General features: G+C 47.1%; 1 protein-coding gene and 2 long non-coding RNA genes across 7 annotated transcripts; 2 read left to right on the forward strand and 1 right to left on the reverse strand.

The window, feature by feature from the left end:
* Positions 1–791: 791 nt before the first annotated feature.
* DNAJA4 (DnaJ heat shock protein family (Hsp40) member A4) lies at positions 792–19,390 on the reverse strand. Of its 5 annotated transcripts, XM_063638653.1 has the most exons (9): positions 19,086–19,390; positions 18,597–18,735; positions 17,906–17,959; positions 12,835–13,015; positions 10,278–10,382; positions 9,076–9,303; positions 7,780–8,010; positions 2,947–3,047; positions 792–2,847 (listed from the first exon to the last, which is right to left on the reverse strand). In XM_063638653.1, the coding sequence occupies exons 1-9, from the start codon at positions 19,163–19,165 to the stop codon at positions 2,632–2,634; spliced, it is 1,335 nt and encodes a 444-aa protein (XP_063494723.1). In that variant the 5' UTR covers positions 19,166–19,390; the 3' UTR covers positions 792–2,631. The 5 variants fall into 5 exon arrangements, with proteins under 5 accessions (XP_063494723.1, XP_063494724.1, XP_063494726.1 ...); XM_063638654.1 differs by lacking the exon at positions 17,906–17,959 and having other exon boundaries at positions 19,086–19,381; XM_063638656.1 differs by lacking the exons at positions 7,780–8,010; positions 17,906–17,959 and having other exon boundaries at positions 19,086–19,369.
* On the forward strand, positions 5,200–9,840 carry LOC134736589 (uncharacterized). The gene is made up of 2 exons (XR_010120669.1): positions 5,200–5,295; positions 8,498–9,840. It is a non-coding gene; the product is annotated as an uncharacterized lncRNA (long non-coding RNA).
* LOC129482192 (uncharacterized) lies at positions 19,292–25,903 on the forward strand. The gene is made up of 2 exons (XR_010120668.1): positions 19,292–19,422; positions 25,712–25,903. It is a non-coding gene; the product is annotated as an uncharacterized lncRNA (long non-coding RNA).

The following is a 25,903-nucleotide window of genomic DNA, read 5'->3' on the forward strand; positions in this document are numbered from 1 at the left end:
AGCAGCGAGCTCCCTGGCACTGTGATAAAGAATCTATTTTAGAATGGAGTCCTGAAGGAAAGAGTATATTTGACTGCATAGGAATATTATGTACTCCTATCTGGGCATCCTTCTACTTGATGTATTAAAGATGTCCCCTGCCAAGCCCTCCTTCCCCTCATTAATTTCAGAGAGGTCTCTAACTCGCTAGGTGGGTATTGGAAGGCAGGTTGCTATTCTTGTGCCTTAACAATGCCTAGGCTGAAGCCTCTGCCTCATGCCGTAGAACTGTAGCCCTGCCTTAGTTATTTCAGAGTATCTGTACCTCAGAGTTTCATCTTCATCAGCCCCCTTGAGACTCACATTAATGAGAAAGATGTAAGTAGCTAAACACTTGGAAGCGTGTTGCTTTTTATTGATCATAACTTCGTATGTTCATGAGTCAGGGCATGTGCTTTTCCCCAAACCACTCACGGCCCTCAGAATGAAGCTCATGCTCTTTGTCATAGCCCCCCGCTTCTCCCTCCTGCTTGCCTTGCTCACCCTCCTGTAACCACATCATCCTTGCCATTCCTCTGCCTGGAATGTTTTCCCTCCGGACCTTTGGACGTCTGCTCCCCAACTGCATCCAGGATTCTGCCCAGATGCCAGCTCCTGGTAGAGGCCTTCTTCTCATTCCCTTCTACTCATTCCCATTTCTCTTGTTCTTCATAGCAGTTACTACTTTTTGTTTGCATTCACACCCACCCCCAAAATAAAGCTCCATGAGGGTGGAAACTTCATTCCATTATATCAACCAATGAGAGGCAAGCTGGCACTTAACACTGTTTATTTGAGCTCTCAAAAAAATGAAAAAGCAAAGCCACTTGTCTCTCATACCAGCTCAATTTTAATTTTAAAGTGACAAATGTACAGGTGGAATAAAATTTTAAGCAACACCCTCCAAATTCCTCTTACGTGACAAGAAGGAGCTGAATGTAATTTTACTCCATCATCACCAACTAAACAGTAGTTCTTTAGCAATAATTAGGAAGTCACAGCACAAAAACAACACCCCGGAGTTGTGGTCCATTTATAAATAGATTTTCACATAGGCTTCGTTGGAAGAAGTGATTTTGTATCTATCCTGACCAATGGTCAAAGTGGGCATAGGTGGGCTGTTTCTATACTTTGAGCAAATTATGCCTCACTAGCTGGCAATGTTTTGCGGGAACCTGGTCCGTGAAATTATGCCTCACTAGCTGGCAATGTTTTGCGGGAACCTGGTCCGTGCAGCCGGTTCACCTTACCTGCATGGTCTGATCTGCCCTTTGACCCTCCTAAGGAAGATCCCTGGTCTGCGTGAAACTCTCAGGTGCCATGTAACCAAATAAGGGTAGGGTAGATCTGACAGGTGGCCTCTGCTTTAACCCAGCAGCTTACAAGTTTTTTTGTGACTTGGGGGCAAGAAATAAGCAGTAATGGCCAAAGACTGAGGTAACCCTAAGTTCGAATTGTAGTCTACCTGTCAGGAATAAAATAATGACTAATAATCCCTCCAAACAAGCTACAATTTACAGTAGTAGTCCATACAAACTGTAATCCACAGTGGAACTCAGAGAAGTTCTTACCAAACATCACTTGAGCAGGAAGCCCTTTGTAATATGGCTGTGCAATGAGAGGAACGATCCTTTGGAAGGGAGCTCAATCTCGGAGAATGAGGTGGAAAACCCTGGGGAGTTTTATGCCTTTGCAGACCCTCAAGTCACCCCAAATTATGGTCAGAGAAGCTGGCTGTGCCATGGCCAAACCAGCAGCATTCTCCCTTGGCTTCTCTTCCTGCACTGAGGCTGCCGGGGACACGCAAGGATTTAGTTTTCTTTACAAGTAAGCACTTTGGTGGGAAAGCATTGCAAAAGTTGTCAACAGAAAATCATTAAAACCCTGAAGAACAAGGTGTGAGGGTCACAGGCAAACAGTTATCAGCATATGATTCAAAACACTGGTTTGTCCTCACCACAGAGCTTGGAAGGTTCAGAAAACTTCCAAGAGAGATGATCAGACACACTCACATTCCATCCACTGAAGGGCACAGAACAGTAGGAACTAAGTTGGCCCTGTTAAGCAGGCACATGCAGCCATGTCCGATCCACGGATGTGCTTTTATTCTTTAAGAGGATCATCTAGAATCCTCAGAAATGTTATCTTAGCGGCCCTGAGATCATGCCCTCAATAACTCTGCCAAGGGAGTGGGGAGAAACCACAGACCTAGAGATGAGCCAGTATGCCCACTTTGTGCCTTGGGGTTTGCTAGGGGGCTAAGCTGCTAACTGGGCTGTGCTTTATTGGTGACACTGAATTATGGCAAAGCCACTAGAAGCACAAAGTGTTGTGCAATCACTGACATCTCAAAAGTATATCCTGAAAATAGAAATGAACAGACTCCATATGCAGACTAGAGGTGATTTACACTTAAAACATTTAAATATAAATTAAGCTATAACTTAAGTTACAACCAAAAGCAAAACCAAAAAGACACTCAGCAATTAAGAATGCTGAACACATACACAGGACATCCCAAACACGAGGCCATTAAAGCGATGCCATTTTCATTGTGCCAACTTTACATTCATCATGTGCTAGTCTGGTGGGGCCACGCTGCCCCGCACCATGTCATGCCGTCTGGCACTGCACTCCAGCCCGGGGCCCGTCTTCGTCCTCCTCATAGGCCTCCCTGTGCTGACGCCAGTTCTGCTCATTGGGACAAAACTCCTGCAGCTCCACCTGATCCATGTCATCTGTAATCCTCACCTTCTGTCGAGGAGGGAGTAAAGCTTCCAGCTGAGGAAGCTTTTCCAGTGAAAGCCAGTGTTTTTCAGGAAAGATTACCTGTAAAGGGTAAGGTGGGAGAGAAAGGTGGCTGGTTTTTCCCCTTCCAATTAAGGCATTTAATAATATGTCCATGACAATGAAACATAGTGAACTTACTAAAAATTGTATGATCAGAATCCCTTTTTCCAGGGGTGCTTTGTAGATGGGCATTCCTTCATCGCACACGCATTTCAGGTCCCCGTGCTTTATCACCTCACCTGCCAGAGAAAGGGTCAATTAGGAAGCAGGAAGGCAAAGGGGCCTGCAGAGGTCGTTCTCCCTCACGGGGGAGCCTGAGGCAGGCCCTAGTGCCCCGTGGCAGTGGGCAAAGGAAGCGTGGCATCTGACTGGAAAGCTGGACCCAATCCCAGGTATCCCTATCAGGTACTGCCTGGGGAAGGGGCTCAAGGCTGGGACTCTGGCCCGTGCTCTGGGCTCCAGCAGTGTGTTAAGAGGGCAGCATGCTGCAGCTGCCATCACAGGTAGGTTAAAACAAGTGAACTAGAAGTCATGACACCCAAGTCTGCATAAAATGGGGCCAATACCCGTCACCCTGCCGCTTCGTGGGGTGACAGGTATCCCTACCATGAGGGGGACAGGAGTGCTCCTCATGGACAGGAAGAAGCCTCAATAGAGTCCAACCAGTCCCCTGCCTGGCATAAAAACTGGCTCCCAGCCACCTGCAGGTGACACCAGGTTCCTTGGTAGGGAGCTCACTAGGTGGCTTGGCCACTGGCAGTCTCCTTCATGGTCACAATGCACTTCCATACACGCTGCTGAGCTGGAGTCACCCTCCGAGCTGGAGTCACCCTCCCAGCTGGCACCCGCTGGGTCTTACAGCTACGTGACTTTGGAAGGCATCAGAGGAGTTCAGACCCCAAGAACTCTGAGGCATTCTCCCAAGTCAGAAACTTCCCACTAAGCATGGAAAAGGAAAGCGACAAAAGGGTTTCTGATAAAGCATGCTCTTCCGCTCAGCGATGAAAATGGACGAAGACAGAAAGAAATGTTCGGAAAAAATGGGGGAGACAGTGGAGGCGAATGGAAACACTAATTTCTTCAGCAGAGTCCACTTCCATACGGGACTATCTAGAAAGTGAGCTCTCTCTTCAAGAGGAAGTCTTTAAAGAGGTGGTTATGGCTCACGCTTGTAATCCCAGCACTTTGGGAGGCTGAGGCGGGCGGATCACGAGGTCAGGAGATCGAGACCACGGTGAAACCCCATCTCTACTACAAATACAAAAAAAATTAGCCGGGCATGGTGGCGGGCGCCTGTAGTCCCAGCTACTCAGAGAGGCTTAGGCAGGAGAATGGCGTGAACCTGGGAGGCGGAGTTTGCAGTGAGCCGAGATCACGCCATTGCACTCCAGCCTGGGCAACAGAGCGAGACTCCGTCTCAAAAAATAAAAAAATAAATAAATAAATAAAGTAAGCCAATGACTATCCTTGAGGTTCATTCGCGGGCAGGGCTGTGGTTCAGACATGGCCTTCAGAGCCTACTGACTACAGGGCAGCAACCCCTTAGCTAAACTGCTCCAGGCTGCTGGCTTTTTGTGTTCCTGTTTATTCTTTTTTTTTGAAATGCAGTCGTGGCCGGGCGCGGTGGCTCACGCCTGTAATCCCAGCACTTTGGGAGGCTGAGGTGAGTGGATCACGAGGTCAGGAGTTCGAGACCAGACTGACCAACATAGTGAAACCCCGTCTCTACTAAAAAAAAAAATATATATATATATACATATACATATATACATACATATACATATATATACACATATACATATATATATATACATACATATATATATACATATATATATATACATACATATATATATACATATATATATATATATAGAAAAACTAGCCGGGAATGGTGGTGTGTGCCTGTAGTCCCAGCTACTACTTGGGAGGCTGAGGCAGGAGAATGGCGTGAACCCCGGAAGCGAAGTGTACAGTGAGCCAAGATCACGCCATTGCACTCCAGCCTGGGCAACACAGCGAGACTCCATCTCAAAAAAAAAATACAGTCATGCACAGCATAGTGACCTTTCAGTCGACAACATTTAGATGGTTGCAAAGATTACACCAAACTTTTACTGCACCTTTGCTATGTTCAGATACCCACATACTCAGCATGGTATTACAACTGCCCACAGTATTCAGTACAGCAACCTGCTATGCAGGTTTTAGCCCAGGAGCAACAGGTTATGCCACACAGCCTAGGGTGTAGCAGGCTATGCTATCTAGGTCTGTGTAAGTACATTCTACGGTGTTCACACCACGACGACATTGCCGAACGATGCATTTCTCGGAACATATCCCCATCGTTAAGTGACACATGACTGGTTTTTCTGTCTCCCCATTCCTATCAGGTGTCGCTTCTTGCTGCTCTCAAGCCCTACTCCCCATGCTTCTGCTTCTAGCTTGCTGGGAGCTGGGAAACTGACCAAGCGTGGAAAACTACAGGTAAGAGAAGAAGACCACGAGTTAGGCTCTCCTGGCAGGTAAATACCTGCCTGCAGGCAGGGCCATCACACCCTTGTGAGCCTCCAAAGTCACTTTTTTAATTAATCCAATCCTCAGCAATGCTCATAACACGCTAAAGGGCTCTGGGGAAGAAGGCATTTCAACAGCAGAAGAGAGGAGGAAGAGGGAGAAGAGAAAATGGAGAAACAGGAAATAAGCCAACACAAAAGAGGGGTGAAGAAAGAAGGAGAGGGTGCAAAAGAGAACAAAGTAAAAGCAAAAACAAAACAAAAAGGACAAACAAATCCCCAAAGAACTCTCCAACGGCAGGTTTCCCGGATGCTCCACCCTTCCTTATAATCAAGAAGGAAATGGATTTCTTGGGATTTGCCACTTCCTTCCCTCTGGGGCTTTTTCTCCACCACCCTCACTCCATTTGGCTCCCGGTTCCCTAGGCTGGGGTCAGCTGAGACAGCAAGGAACGCTGACCCTTGGCAGGGCCCAAGACCTCAAACAGTCCATCCCTGGACAGGACGGGCTTTCCCAGAGAAGTTACGCACAGGTGCTGCCCAGCCCCGGCTCAGGAGGGCTAGGATCTGGGCTGTGACCACGTAAGGGCGTCTTGGACACAATGCCAGGGTGTTGAGCTCACAGCCAGTGGTCTGGAGCTTCGTGTAAACTGTGATCCTCAAACTCCTTGAGGGAGGAAATGGGTGCTTTGGGAGGTCTATGGAAGCCTAAGGGAAGGTGTTTTGTTTTAAACTTTCATGCAAATTTTGCATTATACTGCAGTGCTTCCCTCAATCCTTGATTAAGTATATGTATAAAAACACATACAAGTCTGGGCAACATGGCGAAACCCCGTCTCTACAAAAAATACAAACATTAGATGGGCATGGTGGCATGTGGCTGTAGTCCCAGCTACTCGGGAGGCTGAGGTGGAGGTTACAGTGAGCTGAGATCACGCCACTGCACTCCAGCCTGGGTGACAGAGCAAGACCCCTGTCTCAAAAAATAAATGAACAAATTTTAAAAATAAATAAAAACACAGAGCAAATGACAAACCAAATGGGGTAAAATGTTAACATCAGACAAATCATATATGGATGGGTCTCGGACTATTTTTATATTTACAACTTTTGTAAGCTTGAAATTGTTTCCAAATAAGTTTACGTTAAAACTCCACAAACTGATCAAGGCTTGGATATATAATTCTGCTTCCTATTATCCCCGGGAAAGGAGGAACCTGAAAGAATCCAAGAAGGGAAAGAGAAAAAGGAGCACAAGGCTAGTAAGAGGAAAGCAGGCAAGGAGGGGAAGGGGGAGAGGGACACGGAGGGAACAGAAACCCAGGCCTCAGTCACCCCACCGGACTTGAGTCTTATCTCTAGCTGCCACTGCCCTGGGGGCAGGCTTATTGGCGGTTACCTCCCTGCCTGCCCTGAACCCTACCCCTTTTGCACCAAACCTCAAATGACCATAGGAAAAGGTAATCCCAGCCCCACGGCCAGTGAGGGGACTACAGCAACACTGCAAATGGCTGGTGCTGGGGCCCAGGCTGCTTCGGTGGCGTAGGGCCGCCACCACACCCATCCAGATATTCTTTACTATGCACAGCTGACCTTGGTGCTATTCAGAAGCAGCTTCAAGTCAAGGTCCCTGGCCTGGCCTCTCTCCCTTCTCAGCCCCTTCTAGGCAGGTGCTCTGGTGCCCACACAGACCCTCAACTGCAGTGAACACACCAACCCTCCTGGGAGATGAGTGCCCTGGTGTCTACAGGGCGGTTGGGGGCTGAGCTCAGGCCTCAGGAACCCTTTCAGTCCAGAGGCATCTCCCTCTGGCTCCCATGGGTGTGTGCAGACCAGCAATTCCTGTGGAAACCTCCAAGGATAAACTGATAGGCAAAGTCTTCCTTACAGGAAAATTCTATTTTAAAATGTAACTCACGTAATGAACAACAGGCTACAGGAACATGTGGATGAATCAGCACAAATCACCACTTGATAGAAAAACATCACCTATTAAGCTGTTTTCTTATAAAAAAATAAATTTTTAAAAACTTAACTTTAATGGCCAGAATTCATCTAAAATTCAGAGCCCCAAGATTCTTATTTGAGACTTTTCCCCCCAATTGAATATTTTTTCTAGGAGAATATAAAAGAACTTTATAAATTATCCAGAGTTATTAGGGATAGTTTTAAATTTAGAGAAAACCACGTCATACTAATTTGTGTAACAGAATTTGACCTTAAATGTGAAATCAGGCGAACTATTCCCAACACAAAGAAATAAGAAATACTCAAGGAGACAGATGCCCTAAACACGTGGCTTGATCATTACCCATTTTATGCAAGCGACAAAGTATCACATGCACCCCACCAATATGTAAAATATTATGTAGCAATAAAAAAATCAGGCTAACTTGCCAGAATTATTATGCCAAACATAGAGAACATCAATGGAAACACACATTTGAAACATTACCTGATTTGGATGTAATAACAAGAATTCGATTGTCCAATGTTTTTATCGTCTTCTTGAAGCCACAAAGAGCTTCAGAAAGCTGAATTTTCATTTTCATGATCAAGTCATGGCCTCGTCTCTGAAAGACACTATGATCCTTCTGATCAAGCACAATTATGACATCACCAGGCTCCAGCTCAGGCTCCTGATCTCCTTCTCCATGAAATAGTATCTTTTGCCCATCTTTCATACCTATGAAACATCATCCCTTTCTGATTAGCCATTTCTCATACAAACCAGGCTTCCTTAAAGCTTCTGAAGAAGGAACAGAGTCCTTCAGGGATTCTTTATTCATCAAGTCTCCCAACCTCACGCAGGCACAAGGCAGGGAGGGGTGGCTAGGATGGCCAATGAGAAAAGAGGTCCCGCTTCCCTTGGCATAATGTGGGGCCAAGCCCAGCATGCACAGGGAGAGGGGGAATGTGGCTCTACATCCCAGGTTTACACAGCACTCCCTGTCCCAGGCCTGTGATGCCACACTGCCAGCATGGGGTCACCACCCACTTCCCGGGGCACAGGGTGCATGACTCGGGACTGATAGGGACAGGTCAGCCAGCCCTGTCCTTTTCTAAGTCAGCTTGCACACTCAAGGCACAGGGTTTAAACCGTAAGTCCTTTAATAACACCTGTGTCGGTTTGGCTGTTGATTCTTTTACTTTTGATCTCATCTCTGATCTAGGATGTATTCACTGGATTGGAAAGCCACAGAATCATCAGGGAATACTTGGAGGACAGCTAAAATGGAAAAAGGCCTTAAAATGATGGCATCAAGCAAAATGAATAGCAGGAGAAGGTGCTGTATTTGGGGGAATCTGATGCAGCAGAAGGGGAAATGTGGAGAAAGGGAACATGCAGCCACAAACACTTACACAAGCCCTTACGGCCAATGAGCATCAGAAGCGATCAGGAAGACACTCCGAAAGATTCTAGAGGAATGGCTTGAGAATGTCAGGAGATAGCAACTAACCCAAACCAAGGCCAGGTAAGACTTCCAGAGCATTAGAAAACCTCATAAAGAGGCTGTCTGTGATCTCAAGGAAGTAAACCTCGGCAAGAACACTTTGACAGGTGACATGGAATGGAAATAAGGCCAGGAAGGGTGAAGAGAAGATGACCAGGAAACAAGAGCAATTCATGGCACACCCTATACATGTTGTGATACAGCTCACTTCCCTGACATCTAGTCTGTGTTTCCCACGATTAGCACCCAGACAGCATTTCCAGCCAGTGTGGAGCACCAGCTCTGCGCAGCCTCACCTTTTTCAACATGTACCTCGATAATCTTCTTCTCGCGGATCACCTTGGCACCGCTGCAGCTCTCGCAGCGGTCCTTGGGGTTGATGCGCTCACCCTGGCCCTTGCACTCAACGCACACGGTCTGGATCTGCTGTACCATGCCCGGCCCGATCTGCTGGATGTGGATCTGCATCCCCCGCCCCTTGCACAGCGGGCACTTCTCTACCGATCCCTTCTTCCCACCAACACCTGCAGGGTCAGGGGAGGCAGGAATGAGGGCCATGCTCTTCCCTTACCAGTGTCCCTGCTGGGCGCCATGGCAGAAGGGTAGGGAACCCTCACATTGGACACTGGGCTTAGAATTCTATTTACCATCATAAAAAACAACGCAGAAGAGTCTGGAGGAGTCCAGCCAAGCAGATAACATCCAGATGTTAACATCTGACCTCAAACGTTTGTGATTTTGGCTGCACCAATCCAAATTTATTACTTTAGCTTCATCAAATGTGTTTTCTTCTACCCCAGGTGGAACCCGCATAGGCCCACAGATGATTGAGGAGGCTGGGGCTGTGGAGATCTAGAGAACACAAGCTCTGTCAATAGCGGCAGCCACCCAGCTCAGCCAATTCTCTCTGTGGGACAATGTGAGGCTGGGGTCACCAGACATGGCTTTTCTTGAAAACTCAGATTTTTTAAAAATTACAATAATTATATATACATTTAAGTCTGGGGTCAAGAAACCATGGCCAGACTGCTTGGTTTTGTAAATAAAGCTTTACTGGAACATAGGCATGTCCATTCATTTATGTACTACGATGGCAGAGTGAACTAGTTACAAGATTCCATGGCCCGGAAAGCCTAAAATCTGGCTCTTCAAAGAAAAGGTCTGCCAACCCCTAGATGAGGTCAAGTGTCTGATTTTTAATTTTTTAAGATAATTGCCTGTATACATATGTAACAAACCTGCACGTTGTGCACATATACCCTAAAACTTAGAGTATAATAAAAATAAAAATAAAAAAATAAAAAAATAATTGTCAACATGTCAAATAGAGGTGCAGCCCAAAGAAAACATTCATTCAGGCAAAGAGATGTGGCCCTCGGGCCACCTGTTTGTAATCTCTGCTTGACCCTTGCATTTGAAAAAAGGTAACTTATTTTCCCTGAACTATAAAACAAGCATTGGTCAGAACTGTGAGGTTCAGTCAAAAATTAATTTTTACCTTCACATTTCTCACAAATTACATTTTTCTGGAGGGCCAATTTCTTCGTGACTCCATTATATAAATCTTCAAGAGTTACAGATAACTGGTGTACAACATTCTTGCCTTAGCAAGGGAGAAAAAAAATTAGTGGTGTTGAATGAAATATACCACTGTATTAAATACCACCCATATGACCCTTAGTTGTATGAAGTCTTCAGAGACTCAAGACTGTGGCTGGGTCATGCACTCCCTTCCCTGCAGGAAGCAATGCTTCTATTACCCCAGCCCATCCTTCTGGCCCTCAGCCAATAACAAGAGCTAATACCCTCTCTAGCTATGAGCTAATTGTTCAATCATTTATAGAGGCCAACAAAAAGACTTTCCGCCTTTATTTTCTGAGAACAAATCTGAGGACAGGGAAAGCACTAATTGAGAAACCGAAGGCAGTATTAACCCACAAAATTGGTTAAGTTTCCCCATGAAAGGAATCCTTCCTATACATAAATGTTTGACAGCCAAAGTCTCTGGATTTTTCACTGAAACTCTTCCTTGGGCATTTTACTTTCTGAGCCCTTCTGTAACCGGTGGCCAAATGGGAATTCTTTCCTCTGCCAAAATCTTGCTTCTGCACTCAGGACGGTGGGTGTTTGGTCCTCAGGGTGAGGGTGTGCTCCAGCGCCTGCCAGCCTGTCAAGACTGACAGCATCAAGACCCTCCCTGTTGCCTGTGGAGCTCCTGCAGTCACTGAGACGAGCTGTCCTGGTTTACCGGCTGCCAACTTTGAGAGATGACTTAATTAAGGGCATGAAGTTTTTCATCTCAAGACAGTGAGGGAGCTGGACAAGAGAATACCCAAGGTTTTTTTTGTGTGTGTGTGTGTTTGTTTGTTTGTTTTGTTTTTTGTTTTTCTTGAGATGGAGTCTCGCCCTGTTGCCCAGGCTGGAGTGCAGCGGTGGGATCTCGGCTCACTGCAAGCTCCGCCTCCCAGGTTCAGGCCATTCTCCTGCCTCAGCCTCCCGAGTAGCTGGGACTACAGGCGCCCGCCACCGCGCCCGGCTAATTTTTTGTATTTTTTAGTAGAGACGGGGTTTCACCGTGTTAGCCAGGATGGTCTCGATCTCCTGACCTCGTGATCCACCCACCTCGGCCTCCCAAAGTACCCAGCGTTTTATCACGTCCACACCATCAATTATAGGAGCAGGCAATATGCTGAAAGGACAGGGGAAGGATTTTTTCCTAGTAAACACTTTGTGATTTTCAGCACTCTATGTTCACAGTATTGACACCCAAGCTTTTTAAAGCTCAAAGTCAATTACAATGTGATAACAAGTGCTGCCTCATTTATCTAGGGGCCTCTTATTGACCAAAACCACACTTCTTAAACCCCAAGGCAGAGCTCATTTCTTCTGACTTTATCCATAATTGTAATACACTTGGTTATGTTTCTGGTTTCAAGATCCAAAGCAGCCTGACAACAGTAAACTAAACAGGGGGAACGGGAACTAGTCTATTAGCAACCACTAACATTAGCAACTACTAACAACAGTGGTGACAGCCCGTAGCCTGGCAGAAGGTGAGATGCAGAAAAATTAGGAAGAGCAAATCCCGAAAATCAAAACAGTGGCCTGGGGCCATTGAGCTAAGGGCTAAGTTCCTGATTCACCTCCTGGGGATGAAGTTGCTACAACTCATAATGCATTCTGAAAAGAAAGGCAGGTCATTTACAAAGATTTCAAAACATAAAGAGATAAATTTTGTTGCCTAGAAAATCCCCTGAGCAGGCTGGGAAATGAGGCCATACTGAACATGGCAAGAGTACCCACCTAGAATTAGACAGCCTGCAGCCCAGGCCCAGGTCAGGGAATATGGAGGGCCACAAAGGGAGGGTGGGCAAGAGGAGAGAGGAACACTCTTGGTAAAGGATCACTGACAACCACATGAGGCGTCATTTACATCCCTCAGCATACTCTGGTGCCTGACCCCAACAGATGAAAAGAAGGCACGAGGAACCTGACCTTCCTCTTTTCTATCCACCACTCCATTCGCTCCTTCATATGGTATTGGAGGGTGTCAGATAATTACTAAATGTACCAAGAGTTTCCAGGTAGCCTGAGGCACTAGACAAGTGATAAACTCTTTAAAGTTAATGATCTCAAAACATGGCAATTGTACCTTGTTTGTTTTTGTTTTTTTTTTTTTTTTGAGACAAGGTCTCACCGCGTCGCGCAGGCTGGAGAGCTGACTGCAGCCTCGACTTCCTGGGCTCAAGTCATCCTCCAGCCTCAGCCTCTCAAGAAGCAGCTGAGACTACAGGCATGAGTCACCATGCCTGGCTAATTTTTTTATTTTTATTTTTTTGAGATGGGGGTGTCTCACTATGTTGCCCCGGTTGGTCTCGAAATCCTGGCCTAAAACAATTCTCCTACCTTGGCCTCCCAAAGTGCTGAGATTACAGACATGAACCACCGCACCTGGCCCAATCATATCCTTTTAAAGCATGATCTATCCTGATTCCAACAACACGTACAATTGTGGAAACCATACAACTTATTTATGTTTCTTTAAAAGCATTTACCTCTTCTCTCTCTAGCCATCCGTCCACCACCACCAAAGAACATGTCAAAGATGTCCATGGGTGAAGAGAAGCTGGGGCTGCCTGAGCCTCCTTCTTTAATTGCCTGCTCTCCGCCTTGGTCATAAATATCCCTTTTCTTTGGATCTGAAAGCACTTCATATGCCTGGGATATGAGTTTAAACTTTAAAAGAAAGAGAGAGATTTTTAGAGATGTTTCAGTTGTTTTGTTAAGCAAACCCGCCATATAAACATACAAAGTAATAGAGGTATTCTGTCCCCAAACCCTTGAACTAGCCAGTCTATACATTCTGTACCTGGAATCTGACTTGCCTGTCTACTTACTCCTTTGGTAAAGTGGGAAACACAGGACAAACATATTAAGGGACTGGTGGTAGGGACACAACAAGAATAAGGGAGAGAAGACAGTAGAGAGGGAAAGTTTCTCACTCATCTGGCTGCACCAGACAGGAAGTCGAGACCAGCTAGGATACCATGAGACAGTGCCAGGGGTGAATCTCTAACCAGATAAAGCCAGGACTCTGGGCGTTACCACTGGCTCACCTCCTCATGGTTATCATTTCACTAGTTTACTAGCATGAAATTCAACTACAGGCATCTGTGAGCACCTAACCACGTGCCAGACATTGTATACAAACTCTATACTCCTGATCCTCCCCCAAAAGCCCTGCCCCACCCATAGTCTTCCCCATATCACAGTTATTGGCAATGCCAATCTCACCTGTCAACAAATCCCACTGACGCTACCTTCACATTTGCATCTCCAGTACCATAAGACAGACACAATATCCCATGTGTAGCATTCCTGCCAAAAAGTTACCACTGGAACCCAATTGTACGAAAAGAATCAGAAAACCCAAATTGAGAGATACTCTAAAGTTAAAAGAGAAAACTGAATACAATGTGTGATCCTGGATCAGATCCTGCACTGGGAAAAAAAAAAAAATGGTTACAAAGGACATTATTGGAACAATGGGAAAAATGTGAATCTTTGTTCTCAATGTTAAACTTCTCGAATTTGATAACTGCACTATGGTTATGTACAAGGATGTCCCTGTGCCTAAGAGAAACATGCAGCACTTAAGGCTGAAAGGTTATGCTATAGGTAGCTTCCTCCCAAAATCTTTAGCCAACAGTAATAATAATAATAATAGACAAAACAAATGTTGACAACTTATTTACAACTGGTAAAGCTAGGTGAAGAATACATAGGTGTTCATTGTACCACTCCTGTTTTCTGCAGGTATATGGACATTTTAAAAATAAAATCAGAATGCTAAAACATGCAAGATGTGTTCCTTCTTACCACACCACATCCACTCTGGCCGAAGGCACCATCTCAGGCCTGGACCACTGCAGTGGCCTCCTCCCTGGTCTTCCATGTTCCCTCCTCGCTCCAGCTTTCAGTGTGTTCTCCATTTGAGCCCACTAATCGGGTTGATCCTCTGCTCAAACCTCTACAAGGCGGCCCACATCACTGGGAGTAAAAGCCAGTCCTAACTTTCATCTATAAGCCCAACTTGGCACCTCTACTTTCCTCTCCTCCTGTGCATCCCCACCCCAAATCTGTGCCAGCTTCACCAGGCTCCCTGCTGTTCCTCAACTCTGCAGCCTGGGCCTCAGAGGCACCTCGGCCTGGTGCGGCCTCCCCACTCACCTCTTTCCAGCCTTAGCTCACAGACCACCTTCTCAGGGATGCCTCCCGGTGATCCAGCTTTAACACTGCAAACCCACCTCAGACCCTCCCAGCCCCCACGCCTGCTGCCTATTTCTCCATAGCATGAACCACCCTCTAACAAGCTGCATCATCTACTGCTTATGCTGTAGCCCCCATTGCAACATAAGCTCCATGAAGATGGGGGGTTTTGTCCACTGCTGTCTAATTGAGCCTGGAACCCTGCCTGGCATGTAGAAGGCACTTGGTAAATATCTGTTAGATGAATGGCTCAATTCTGGGAACTCAGAAATAAATAAATGAGGTAGGGTCTTGGCCCTCCAGAGGCTACAGTTTAGTCGGAGACACATATATGGATATATAGATATACAGATCCTATAATGCAGCTGGCTCCACAAAATATTCAGGGAATAAAAGTGCCATGAAATAAGGAATTTGAGAGAGAGAACAAGGGAATTTGAGGCATTAATTCCCTTGTTCTACAGATCCCTGATTGAAATCTAATAAGTAACCAATAATAATAATAGCTAATAAATAATACCTAAAAAATTGTACAATTTAGAAAAGTCTTAAAAAGACATCAGCAGCATATATAAGGCAGCTAGATCTTTTGATATGTTAATTCTCATATCATTTCTGCGAAGAAGTAAGTACCATTCACTACTACCCCTTTCCTCAGCAGAAAACCTGAGGTACAGTGTAAGGATTGGGTGCCTGGTACGGATCAGAAAGCAACTAGGCCAGGCTGCCCCTAGAGAGTTTCTGCGTCTATCTGCAGGTCAGGACTAGGTAAATAAGCTTCATGGGAATGTCCACTGGAAACACTCACCAAATACCCTGGATACTCACATGACATTTAGACTTAATAGAATGATCTAAGAATGGAAAAGGAGTACCCAGCTGCTTGGGACATTCAGTCAGAGGCCAGATCTCACATGGGATGGCGGTTCCAACTACCAGTAGGGAGTCCATCCTCCAGGGTCCCAGCCCTCCAAAGTCTAATTCAGCTCCCGGCCTGGAGCCCCTTCTCCCAGTGGGAGACGAGTGCCATGACCAGCTTGCCTTTCAGACCATGATCATTTGCCACAGGACCTTAACAGGATTACTATACAGCTGAGGGGAAAATGGCTTTGAAGACTATGTAACAACTTGGGAAAAGTACTTACAATAAAATATTAAGTGGAAACAAGAAAACAAAATGTCTACGTATCAGGATGGCCATGTATGATCATCCTGGGGAAAGCTTGGAAAGAAGCACAGAGTGGTCAGGATAATGTGTACTTGGTAGGTTTCCCTCTGTGTTCTAAAATTTTCTGCATGGTTTGCTGTTTTGATTTTTGAACTTGAAAATCTATTATTCAAACTAAAAGGTACAATGAAACTGACCAAAAGACCAAACTCATCTCAAGAGGGTAATAGCCAAGAATATACCCCACATCATTGCCCCTGAAAGGGACTATCTTGGTGACCCACTACCTACCACCCATGCATCTTGCAAAAAAAAAAAAAAAAAAAAAAAAAAAAACAGCCACAAATAAGTACAGACTCCATACAGAGTGCCCGACAAACACAAGGTGCCCCAATGCTTAGCAACAGGGGACAACAGGGCAAAAAACAAAGACCAACATCCCAACGGCCTTCTCAGTTTTCCCGGCAAGGGGTAAAGAACTGGCATAGTCTATTTTTGAAGAGACATTAATAATACAGTGACAAACTTAGGAGGAAAAAAAAATTTAAAGGTTCTACCTGTGATAAAGTGGAAAAGAACTACACACACTCACATACACACTCACAAAAGGCCTGCACAGTGCACCCAGCACACAGTAGGGACCAGAAGAGGAGGCATTTGTTGAATGAATGAATGAATGATCTCTCTCGGGGGAACTTTACAGCAGTTTCTATAAATTGTGTCCCCAGTCTCCTCATCCTCTTTGATTTCCGATCTAAATTGCCACTCTCCTCCCAATATCCCTTTCACTGCAATTTCCCTTCCAATTTGTGCCTTTATAGGGCCCTCTCCTCCTACATACAATTTTTTAAAGTACATTTACTCAGCCAGCTAACAAACATTTTAGCACCTACCCTGCACAGCTAGATACTCACCCCATAAGTGGCCATGGGGGCACAGTCACTGCCCTGCTTACATTATGGCAGGGAATACAGTTATCAAACAAGTAATCACCATTAAAGGAATACAGTTAATCAAACAAGTAATCACCATTAAAGTAGGACGCATGTTGGGCCTGTGGTTCGGTCTACGAGGCAGAGGCAGCCTCCTGGAAGATGTTTTAGCTGAGAACTAAAGAGTTTTATCCCCTTCCATGAAGGTAGAGGAAGGAAAGTGTTCCTGGCAATGGGCACATCACAGAACCCCTCCCTCCAGGCTGATGGGCCTGCCAGACCTCACTGCCAAGGGCCTCATTTATGTGACACTAACTCAGTGCCTGGCTATGAATAAATATTAGTTTAAAACAAACCAAACAACCTGCCCAGACAGGTATAGACAGGGTGAAACCTACACATATGTAGTACAGGTCAAGTCTAATTTTTTAAAAATAAAAGCTTCAGAACAAAAGCATATTCAGCTCTAACTGTATACACAGAGGCATGAACTTACTCTTGTGAGTGCTGAGATTTGACCTGAAACCAGGGTCAGGCTTTCCCACATGTCTTTAGCCAGCCTGCTGAAATGTGAAATTAGAAGCCTAGAAGCTCTCCTTAAAGGAGACTGTCAGAAGCAGACTACAATGAATGCAGGGAGCAGGTGGATGAATCACCAGCACCATGTAAAACGCCAGTGCCTTTAAAAGCTACAGTAAGCCATCTAAATATAGATGAGAAAGAACGCAAGTGAGTAACAGACAAATGGTCTTACAGGAAAGCATTTTAAACTTGTGACAGCCACATTCAGCACATGTGGCTAAATATAAATATTCCATCACTGTTGCCATTCAGCCAACCGTCCTGAAGTAGCTTTCTCCAGCTTGGAACAACTAATGCAGACAGGTAAATTTTGATTCCAGCGTCGTTTCCACAGGTCTTAAATGCTACATGGGTGATCAGTGTGGTTTCAAACGTGGCCCAGGTGACACTGCTATCAGCTACTATAACGGCCCCACCTCTCAAGACCCATGCGGGACAACCAAAGTTTTATAAGAAAATGGCAAGAAGTTAAAGGAGAAACGGGAGGGCTAGCAGCCTTTCCTTGCAATGCCTCACCCTTCAATTCACCTGTTCAGGTGGGTCATGAGCCTCTTTAGAGATAAAAAGCAAACTTTCTGTAAACAGGATGGAAAAGCTTTTAAGTTCTGTCTCTAAAATGCAGAGCATTTTCAGTCTATGATTGGTACTTATGATCAACTGTGTGTCACCTGTCACCGAAAACCCAGAATATGAGTACAAGCTGATGTCAGGTTGCAGATGTCCATGTCCCTGTTTAATAAAGAAAATGGGATTATTCACTATCTGACGTTTCTATCAGGTAGGAAGTAGGTGCACAGAACAAAGCCAGCTAGTCATTCTCAAGAGAGGCACGGCGTTTGTCCAAGGTACCAGCTCAGATTAAAGACACTCATTCCTAGGGTTTATGCATCAACAGAGAACATGAGCCAGTCGTTCCCAGCAAGTACACAACTGTTTGTGTGTACCTCAGTTTCCCGATTTCCAGGCCGCCTCTCCCACAGGGAACCAACACACCCTATGAGAACTGAGTTCATACCTGGCACCTCCCCGACGCCCGAGTCCGGCGCGCACGGCAGGGGCTACCCAAACACTTGTGGAGCGAATGGAGGAATGAATGGGCTCAGCAGGGACTCGCGAGGGGTCCAACTCCCGCACCACATGCCTCCTCCGCGGGCGAAGCGCCCTCCACCGACCGCGCCGCACGGCGCCCAGGGTCTCGCGCCACCTCTGCCCGGCCTGGCCCCGAGGCGCCGGGAGACGGCCTCCCCAACAAACGCGGCTCAGGTTTCCCGTCGCCTTCAGTGCTCCTGGCTTAATAACCCTCGGCCCCTCGGGAGCCCGGTCCGTGGCCCGCGGCCCGCGGCCCGCGCCCCGCGCCTCCCCGCACCTTCTCGCCCTCATCCGGGTTCTTGTCCGGGTGGTACTTGAGCGCCAGCTTCCGATAGGCCTTCTTGATCTCCTCCGGGGACGCGCTGGGCTTCACGCCCAGGATGTCATAGTACTGGGTCTCCTTCACCATCTTGTCCCTGCGGGCGGGCGGGCGAGGCCGGTCAGAGCGCCCCGGACGCCCCTGCCAGGACCCTGGCCCGCGCCGCCCGCCCGCGCGTCACGGTCACGGTCGTCGCCGCCGCCGCCACCGCCGCCGCTGCTTGTAGCTCCCGCCCGCCCCCCGCGCCGGACCGACTTCCACGCCCGGCTCCACCGCACTAGAGCCACCGGCTCCTCCGCGGCGGGTTTTATTCGGCGCCGGCGGAAGCTTCCGCAAGCAGACGGTGACGCCACAAAGGCCTAGAACCTTCGCGGAGGTTCCGGCGGCGCCGCGGCGGGTTCGCGGCCCAGACCCCCGACGCCCGTCCGGCGCGGCCCAGCCGCTCACCCGGGCTTCTCGGGCGCCTGCTCCTCTGGCTGCCCGTCTGACTCCCCAGAGCTCCAGCTCTGACTGCCGCCCCGGGCCATGGCGGGGGCCGGAGAAGGCGGCTTGGGCCTGGAGGGCGCCCTCCGACGACTGTCCCGCTGCCCCGACGCCGCCCCTTTTCCCTTCCGTGGGTCCGTGGAGCCGGCTGGCTGGAGAGTAGGCGGCCTGGAGGGCTGTGTCGGCCGGAGCCCTGTGCCGAAGCGTGGGACTGGGAGAGCTGCGCCCTGCGGTCCCTACCCGGCCTCTCCCTGGGGGTGTGGCCGCCGTTTGTTGGGTCACAGCCAGGCTGCGACCTAAGGTGTGCCTGGGATTGTTGCATTTTTTTAGGGGGTTGGAGTAGGTAGGGGCCCTCTGCTGCCTCATGACCGCAAGGCTGAGGTGAACCCCTGGCCTTCCAGTTGAGGTACAGGGGTCCTTTGCTGGCCCCAGATGTGGACAATATCCTCTCGAATGCCCACCACTGGGAACCCTTAAGTCCCTCAAGGGTGAGCAGTGACGTCCCCCACATATAGGCAGTGACGCCCCCCAAGTCTGCCAAGGGCAGACAGTGCTCTCTCTTCTCCCAGAGGTGGGAAACTGCCCCCTCCCCTCTGCACATCATCAGTGAGCAAACATCAGGGCCGGACGAGGCTGTTGGGCCCAGTGTTATGCACAGGGGGTCCCGTGGCCTGGACCCTGACACGGTTAGGTGCTTGCCTGGAAGGCTGCAGGAATAGGTCCCGACTTCCCTAGGCTGCCACCAGCTCCTGACGGGTGCTCAGGGAGTCCAGATCACACACCGTTGCAGAAAAGTGGGCGTGGAAAGCAGGCCCCAACGCTATCACAGAATTGCAGGCCCCTGTCCCCTAGCCCTCCCTTGGCTTCTGCCAGGGGAACACTTTGTCAGGAAGGGAGTCACTGCTCACCTCCCTGGGATGCCCTGGCCTTGTTTTGGGTACTATGGCTGAAGCAGGCACTACCTCTCCTCCATGTGTTCAATGGGGGTGAGAAATGACTTTTACTGTACAAGAGCAATTAAGCTGCTCTTGTTGGAGATGTTGCTTTTTTTTTTTTTTTTTTTAATTATGCCTTGTAGAGCAGAACCTTTAGGCAGAGAACTGAGAGCTAGAGGTCAGAAATTTTGCTTTCTGTCCAGATCTTACTATCTGAGCCTTAGCCTCTCAACACTTTTCTTCGTTAGCAGGACATGGGGACTGCCACTTGCCTGCCTTTCTCAGAGGGCTCTTGTAAGGATCAAATGGGATGATAACTGTGAAGGCTCCTAGCACAGTGGGTCTCAAACCTGGCTCCTGACAGAGATCACCTGGAATCTTCTAAAAATCCCTCTGGGTTGCACTCCACACCTGTTACTTTAGAGCTTCTAGGGGTGAGGCCCAGGCATCAGTATTTTTAAAGCTCCCCAGGTGGTGCAGCCAGAGCCGAGATCCACTGCCCAGGGTCACATACTTGTCCAGATTCAGTATTTGGGACCAGTGGCATTCGTAAAATGGGCATGTGCAGGAGAGGGATGGCTTAAAGATAGAGCCTGGAAACATAGAATGGAGCTGTGCACTTTGGACGACAGTGAATTCTGGAACCAGTGAGACTTAGACCTAGGTTCAAATCCCAGCACTGCTACTTCTGGCTGTGGAACCTTGGGCAGACAACTTAACCTTTCTGAGCCTCAGTTTTCTTAACCTTTTAATGAGGATATTAATTATAACTACTTCATAACTTCGTGAAACACCTGGTATATAGTCAGAATATTGATGCTTTTTTTGGCGGGGGGGGGGGGGCAGGGGCTAAGGTAAAGAAGCCAATAGTGATTCTCTTCTTGATGGAACTTAGCCAGGCTCCTGTGAGCCCTCTTCTCAACTAGGCTTCAGTCTTGGCCTATAAAGACTGAACAGACAGCAACACAGTTTCCAATAACTCAATGTCACATCCTTAAGATCACCAGTTCCCAGGCTTTTTGGCACCAGAGACCAGTTTCCTGGAAGACAATTTTGTCACGGACAGGGTGGTGGGGGTGGGCAATAATTCTATGATGAAGGCCTGGCGTGGTGGCTCACACCTGTAATTCCAGCACTTTGGGAGGCCGAGGTGGGCAGATCACTTGAGGCCAGGAGTTAAGACCAGCCTGGCCAACTTGGTGAAACTCCATCTCTACTAAAAATACAAAAATTAGCCGGGCATGGTGGTGCTCGCCTGTAATTCCAGCTACTCAGGAGGCTGAGGCACAAGAATCGCTTGAACCCGGGAGGCGGAGGCTGCAGTGAGCTGAGATCACACCACTGCACCCCAGCGTAGGTGACAGAGCAAGACTCTGTCTCAAAAAATAAAAAATAAATAACAATAGGATTGTCTAGTAAAATCAGATATTTTTGGCCAGGTGTGGTGGCTCAGGCCTGTAATCCCAGCATTTTGGGAGGTCGAAGTGGGCGGATCACTTGAGCTCAAGAGTTCGAGACCAGCCTGGCCAACATGGTGAAACTCCGCCTCTACTAAAAATACAAAAATTAGCCAGGTGTGGTGGCACGGGCCTGTAATCCCAGCTACTCAGGAAGCTGAAATAGGAGAATCGCTTAAACCTGGGAGGCAGAGGTTGCAGTGAGCTGAGACTGTGCTACTGCATGCCAGCCTGGGCAACAGAGAAAGACTCTATCTCAAAAAAGAAAAAAAATGGAGGATGAAACTGTTCCACCTTAGATCATCAGACATTAGATTCTTATAAGGAGCATGCAACCTAGATCCCCACAAGTACAGTTCACAGCAGATTTCAAGCTCCTATGAGAATCTAATGCCACTGCTTGGTTCCTGACAGGCCACAGACCAGTACCTGTCTGCAGCCTAGGAGTTGGGGGCCCCTACCTAAGGTGACCCTGGCCCCACTACCCTCTCTTAAAGTGCCTGCCTGAGAAAACTCAAGGCTGCCAAAATATTTACTGTTTTTTTGTTTCATCCAACACCTGAGGATAGAGCGTCTGTCTCCCAGTCTCTTTGGGAGGACGGCATCCTAACTTTGCTAATTGGCAGCTAGCAGACACAGCTGGCCTAATGTCACTTACACTGACCAACCCTTTGTCATTTTTCACTTCCCTGATTCTGTTAAACTGCTGCTTGTCCTTCTCCCTATTCCCTCATCTTCTTTTCAAAATGTCCAATTACTTTTCGTACAAATCGATATTGAGCTCAGTTCATACTAGATTGTTTTCCCTATTGCAATAGTTACGACTGATTAAATTCTGTCCTTACAATTTTAACTAGTGTTCAGCTTTGTTTATCTTAGACAAAGCCTCTGACAATCTAGTAGATTATTTCCCAGAATTATGCTTGGGAGGATTGGAGGCATTACAACAGACATTTCTTATTTTGTGAGTTATGTGTTTATTTTCATGATGACCTTTTCATTACTGCAACTTTTATTAAAAGTGACACTGGCTTTCCACTCACAGTAAGCAATGTAAGGTTTCCTTTTTATATTCTTTTAAAAAAGAGTAGATAAATAGTAAGTGTATGATAGTACCTGTAGTACGAGAATAAAGCAAAAGTGGTGATACTTGAATGACAGAAATTTGGGAGATGCTGATCCAGTTCCACCATCTCATTCTGCAGTTGGGGAGACTCTTAGACAAAGAAGCCACATTATACAGAACAGCCATTGTCCCCTGATGTTGTGTGGGGCTTCCTTTCTGACCCAGTGTAGGAGAGTCAAAGCAAGCACGGAAGTAGGTTTTACCCAGGGAATGCTGGGATGGGGTCTTCAAGGAGTCCCTTCTCCTGAGAGGGAGAAGCCACACCTACCTGGGGAGGGGGGTCAGGAAGGACTTGATGGACGAGGGACATGTGCCGTAGACCAGGAAGTTAGAGCTCCCTTTAGCAGCAGGGAAAGAGAGGGCAGCCATGCTGGACGGACAGCAGGATAAAGGCAGAGAGCGCAGATGGATGAAGGCTCTGAATTGGGAGGGAAGCAGGGACAGGTGTGCTAGAGCCTTGAATGCCTTGAGGAGGAGTTTACTGCTCTGCTGGGCCCTGGGGAGCCATTGAAAGTTTCAGAGCAGGACCTGCGTTCTGAGAGGAGTAACTAGCAGCAGACCTTGGGGGCTGGGTGGATCTGGACCTCCTGGGAGAGGCCCAAGCTGGGCATGCAGGTTTGTAGAGGCAAGCCCAGAGAGAGGGCGTAGAAGGAGAAAGAGAGCTCCAAGGAAAAGTGTTGGGGAGCACTTACCTTTAGGAAGTGGAAGGAGCAACAGCCATCGGAGAAGCAAGAGGAGAACCCAGAAAGCGGAGAGGACCAAAATCATGCAAGGCCAGAGCAGTGAGGGGTAGAGGAGACAGTGCCCGGGTGGCAGAGAGGCTGGGAATGGGGGGACCAGTACTTCAAGGGGAGGACATTAATTTATTGGCCCCCGAAACAGCAGTTGTCATTTCAGGCCATTGTTTTAATATTGGGAGGGATTTCCACTTGGAGAGGCCTTGCCTCTCACTGGCTGTGTGACCCCGGGCAAATTACCTTTCTCTGAACATCCATTTCCTCCTTTGCAAAATGGGGATAAGAACATCTGCTTCACAGAATTCTTGTTCAGATGAATGGAGACAATGTGTAAAGGGCTTACCATGTGCAGAAAGCACGTGTTCTCACAATGAAACTTATTTATTTCATCACAACAGGATTTGTGCACACCAGCTATGTGTCTGGCTCTGTGCTGGGAACCAACAATACAGCCACTAGATTAAGGTTATGCCTGTCCTCGAGGAGCTCAGAGACTAGCTGTGCCTGAACACCTGACTCCAACCACTTTGGGTGACCCCTAGCACGGGCTGATTTTGCTAGCATTCCAACCCATAGAATTTTCTAAGAACTCACACTGAAATAGTTAACCATTGCCACCTCGCTTGAACAGATAAAACCTGAGCCCCTGGCTACATTCCTATGAGTTAGGGCCTGGTCTCTGAGAAGTCACTTCTTCCTGGAACTTGGCCTTTACCCAGAACTGCTGCCACCAGAGGTTGGGGCTGCCTCTGTTTGGGGAGAAAAAAACTAAGAAAGTGAGGGAGTGGTCATCCTGCCACATATTTGGGCTTTAGAGACAAAATTCTGAGGTTTTCTCATCAGGGCACCCACCTTTTGAGGTCCCAGAGTCCAGAGAGAAGACATCCCTCCATCCTTCCAACACATTTGTAAAGTGCCTTTTGTGTCCAGTGTTGCAAGAGGCTTTGGAGCACAGCGGGGAACAGATCCTGTCTCCCCCACACAGAGGACAAGAACAAATCTAGAAATAAAGCTCTAACTGTAGGAGCAAAGGAAAAGTGTCCTTTTGAATTCTGGGTGGTCAGAAGGAGGAGATGACCTTCACATGAATCCTGGAGGTTGAGAAGGAGCCAGGCATGCAGGACTCGTGTTAGAGAGTTCTAGGCACAGGCAACAGCACGTGTGAAGGCCCCAAGGTGTGAAGAACCAGAAAGGAACCAGTGTTTCTGAAACAGTGATGGAGAGGGGGCATGGCCTTCAGGGCAGAGTGGGATTTTATCCTTAGGGCAGCAAAGGTGGGGGGTGTACTTGAAAACTTTTGTTGTATATTTATTTCATAAATTTTATTTTTGTAACTTTATTTCAGCAATATTTCTATGTTGTTACAGATAACATCTTTGCATACTTTGTGTTCTGTTTTCAGTAATGCCAGATTATAAAACGTTTCTTGAGTCATTGTAGCTCTCAGTTTCAATTTGGAGACATTTTGCTCCTCTGAGGCATAGCAAAATCCTCAAAGCAATCCTTAGATTCAGAAATGAACCATGGATTTTATATATCATGCTTCAATGTTGTAATGGAGTCTCATAAGATAATTGAGAGTTACTGTAGAAATGTTACAAATATTTTAATTCCATCGTATAATTGCTATCAGTTTTTTTAATTTATAAAAACAGCTGACACACAATGAATTGCACCTATTTAAAGTGTACTGCTTGATCAGTTTCGATATATGTATATACCCATGAAACCACCATCTTAATCGAGACATGAGCGTATCTATTGCTCCCAAAAATGTCCTCACCAAAGAGTATACATTTAAAAGCCTGCTCAAGTTTGTATTGGTCAGCAGTTAAGCTGGGGCCACAGACCTATTTTGCTGTCTCCTAGTTTTTTTTTTCCAGAAAATAAACCCATCAGCGCTTTAGTTGTGATACTGGCTCCATCATTTCTTAGCTGCGTGACCTTGGGCAAGTTACTTAACTTCTCTGCCTCAATTTCTTATGTGTAAAAAAATACCTACCTCATGGGGTTGTGAGGAATATAAAAGGTTATGTGTGTGTGTATGTGTATACACACCCACAAGCGTGTATATAAATTATAGGATGAAAAGCTCTTGGACAGTGCTTGGCAAAGTGTTCAATAAATACTGGCCATTGTTGTTATGTGATACAAAGAGCTCTATACATGCATCTGCCTAGAAGGATTCTATTTGGAAATACAAAAAGCCCAATAGGGTGGGAGGCTGAAAAACCTTCAGGGGAACTTGGCTGAGACACTTACCTTAATAGCGCCACTGTTATAGGGTGCCTTGTGTGTGTGTCCAGTAAAAGCTACACTTAATGATTTTTTTCAGATCTTTCCTCAGCCTTGGCCAGTCCTATCTCAGCAGTAATGGCCGGTGTTAAGTATGGTGCCTAGAAAATTACAGACTATTCCAGACCAGGAAGGAAAGTTGACTTCATCTTCAGATACTCAGGCTCCAGCCTGGAGACAACTCATCTCTCCTCTGTCACTCCTTCCCCATTATTAAAGTTTGTGGATGTTC

This window comes from Symphalangus syndactylus, chromosome 5 (genome assembly GCF_028878055.3).
Source record: "Symphalangus syndactylus isolate Jambi chromosome 5, NHGRI_mSymSyn1-v2.1_pri, whole genome shotgun sequence".
NCBI classification, from domain to species: domain Eukaryota; kingdom Metazoa; phylum Chordata; class Mammalia; order Primates; family Hylobatidae; genus Symphalangus; species Symphalangus syndactylus.

Bases quoted from the DNA above. Each gene is read 5' to 3' on its own strand.
- DNAJA4 (XM_063638653.1), bottom strand. From the start codon at position 19,165: ATGGCCCGGGGCGGCAGTCAGAGCTGGAGCTCTGGGGAGTCAGACGGG. The intron at 13,016-17,905 runs GTGACAGGTGAC...TTTCTTTTAAAG, and splicing joins ACTCATATTCTGGGTTTTCG to TTTAAACTCATATCCCAGGC. The intron at 9,304-10,277 runs GTAAAAATTAAT...CTGACCCTGCAG, and splicing joins AATTTGTGAGAAATGTGAAG to GTGTTGGTGGGAAGAAGGGA.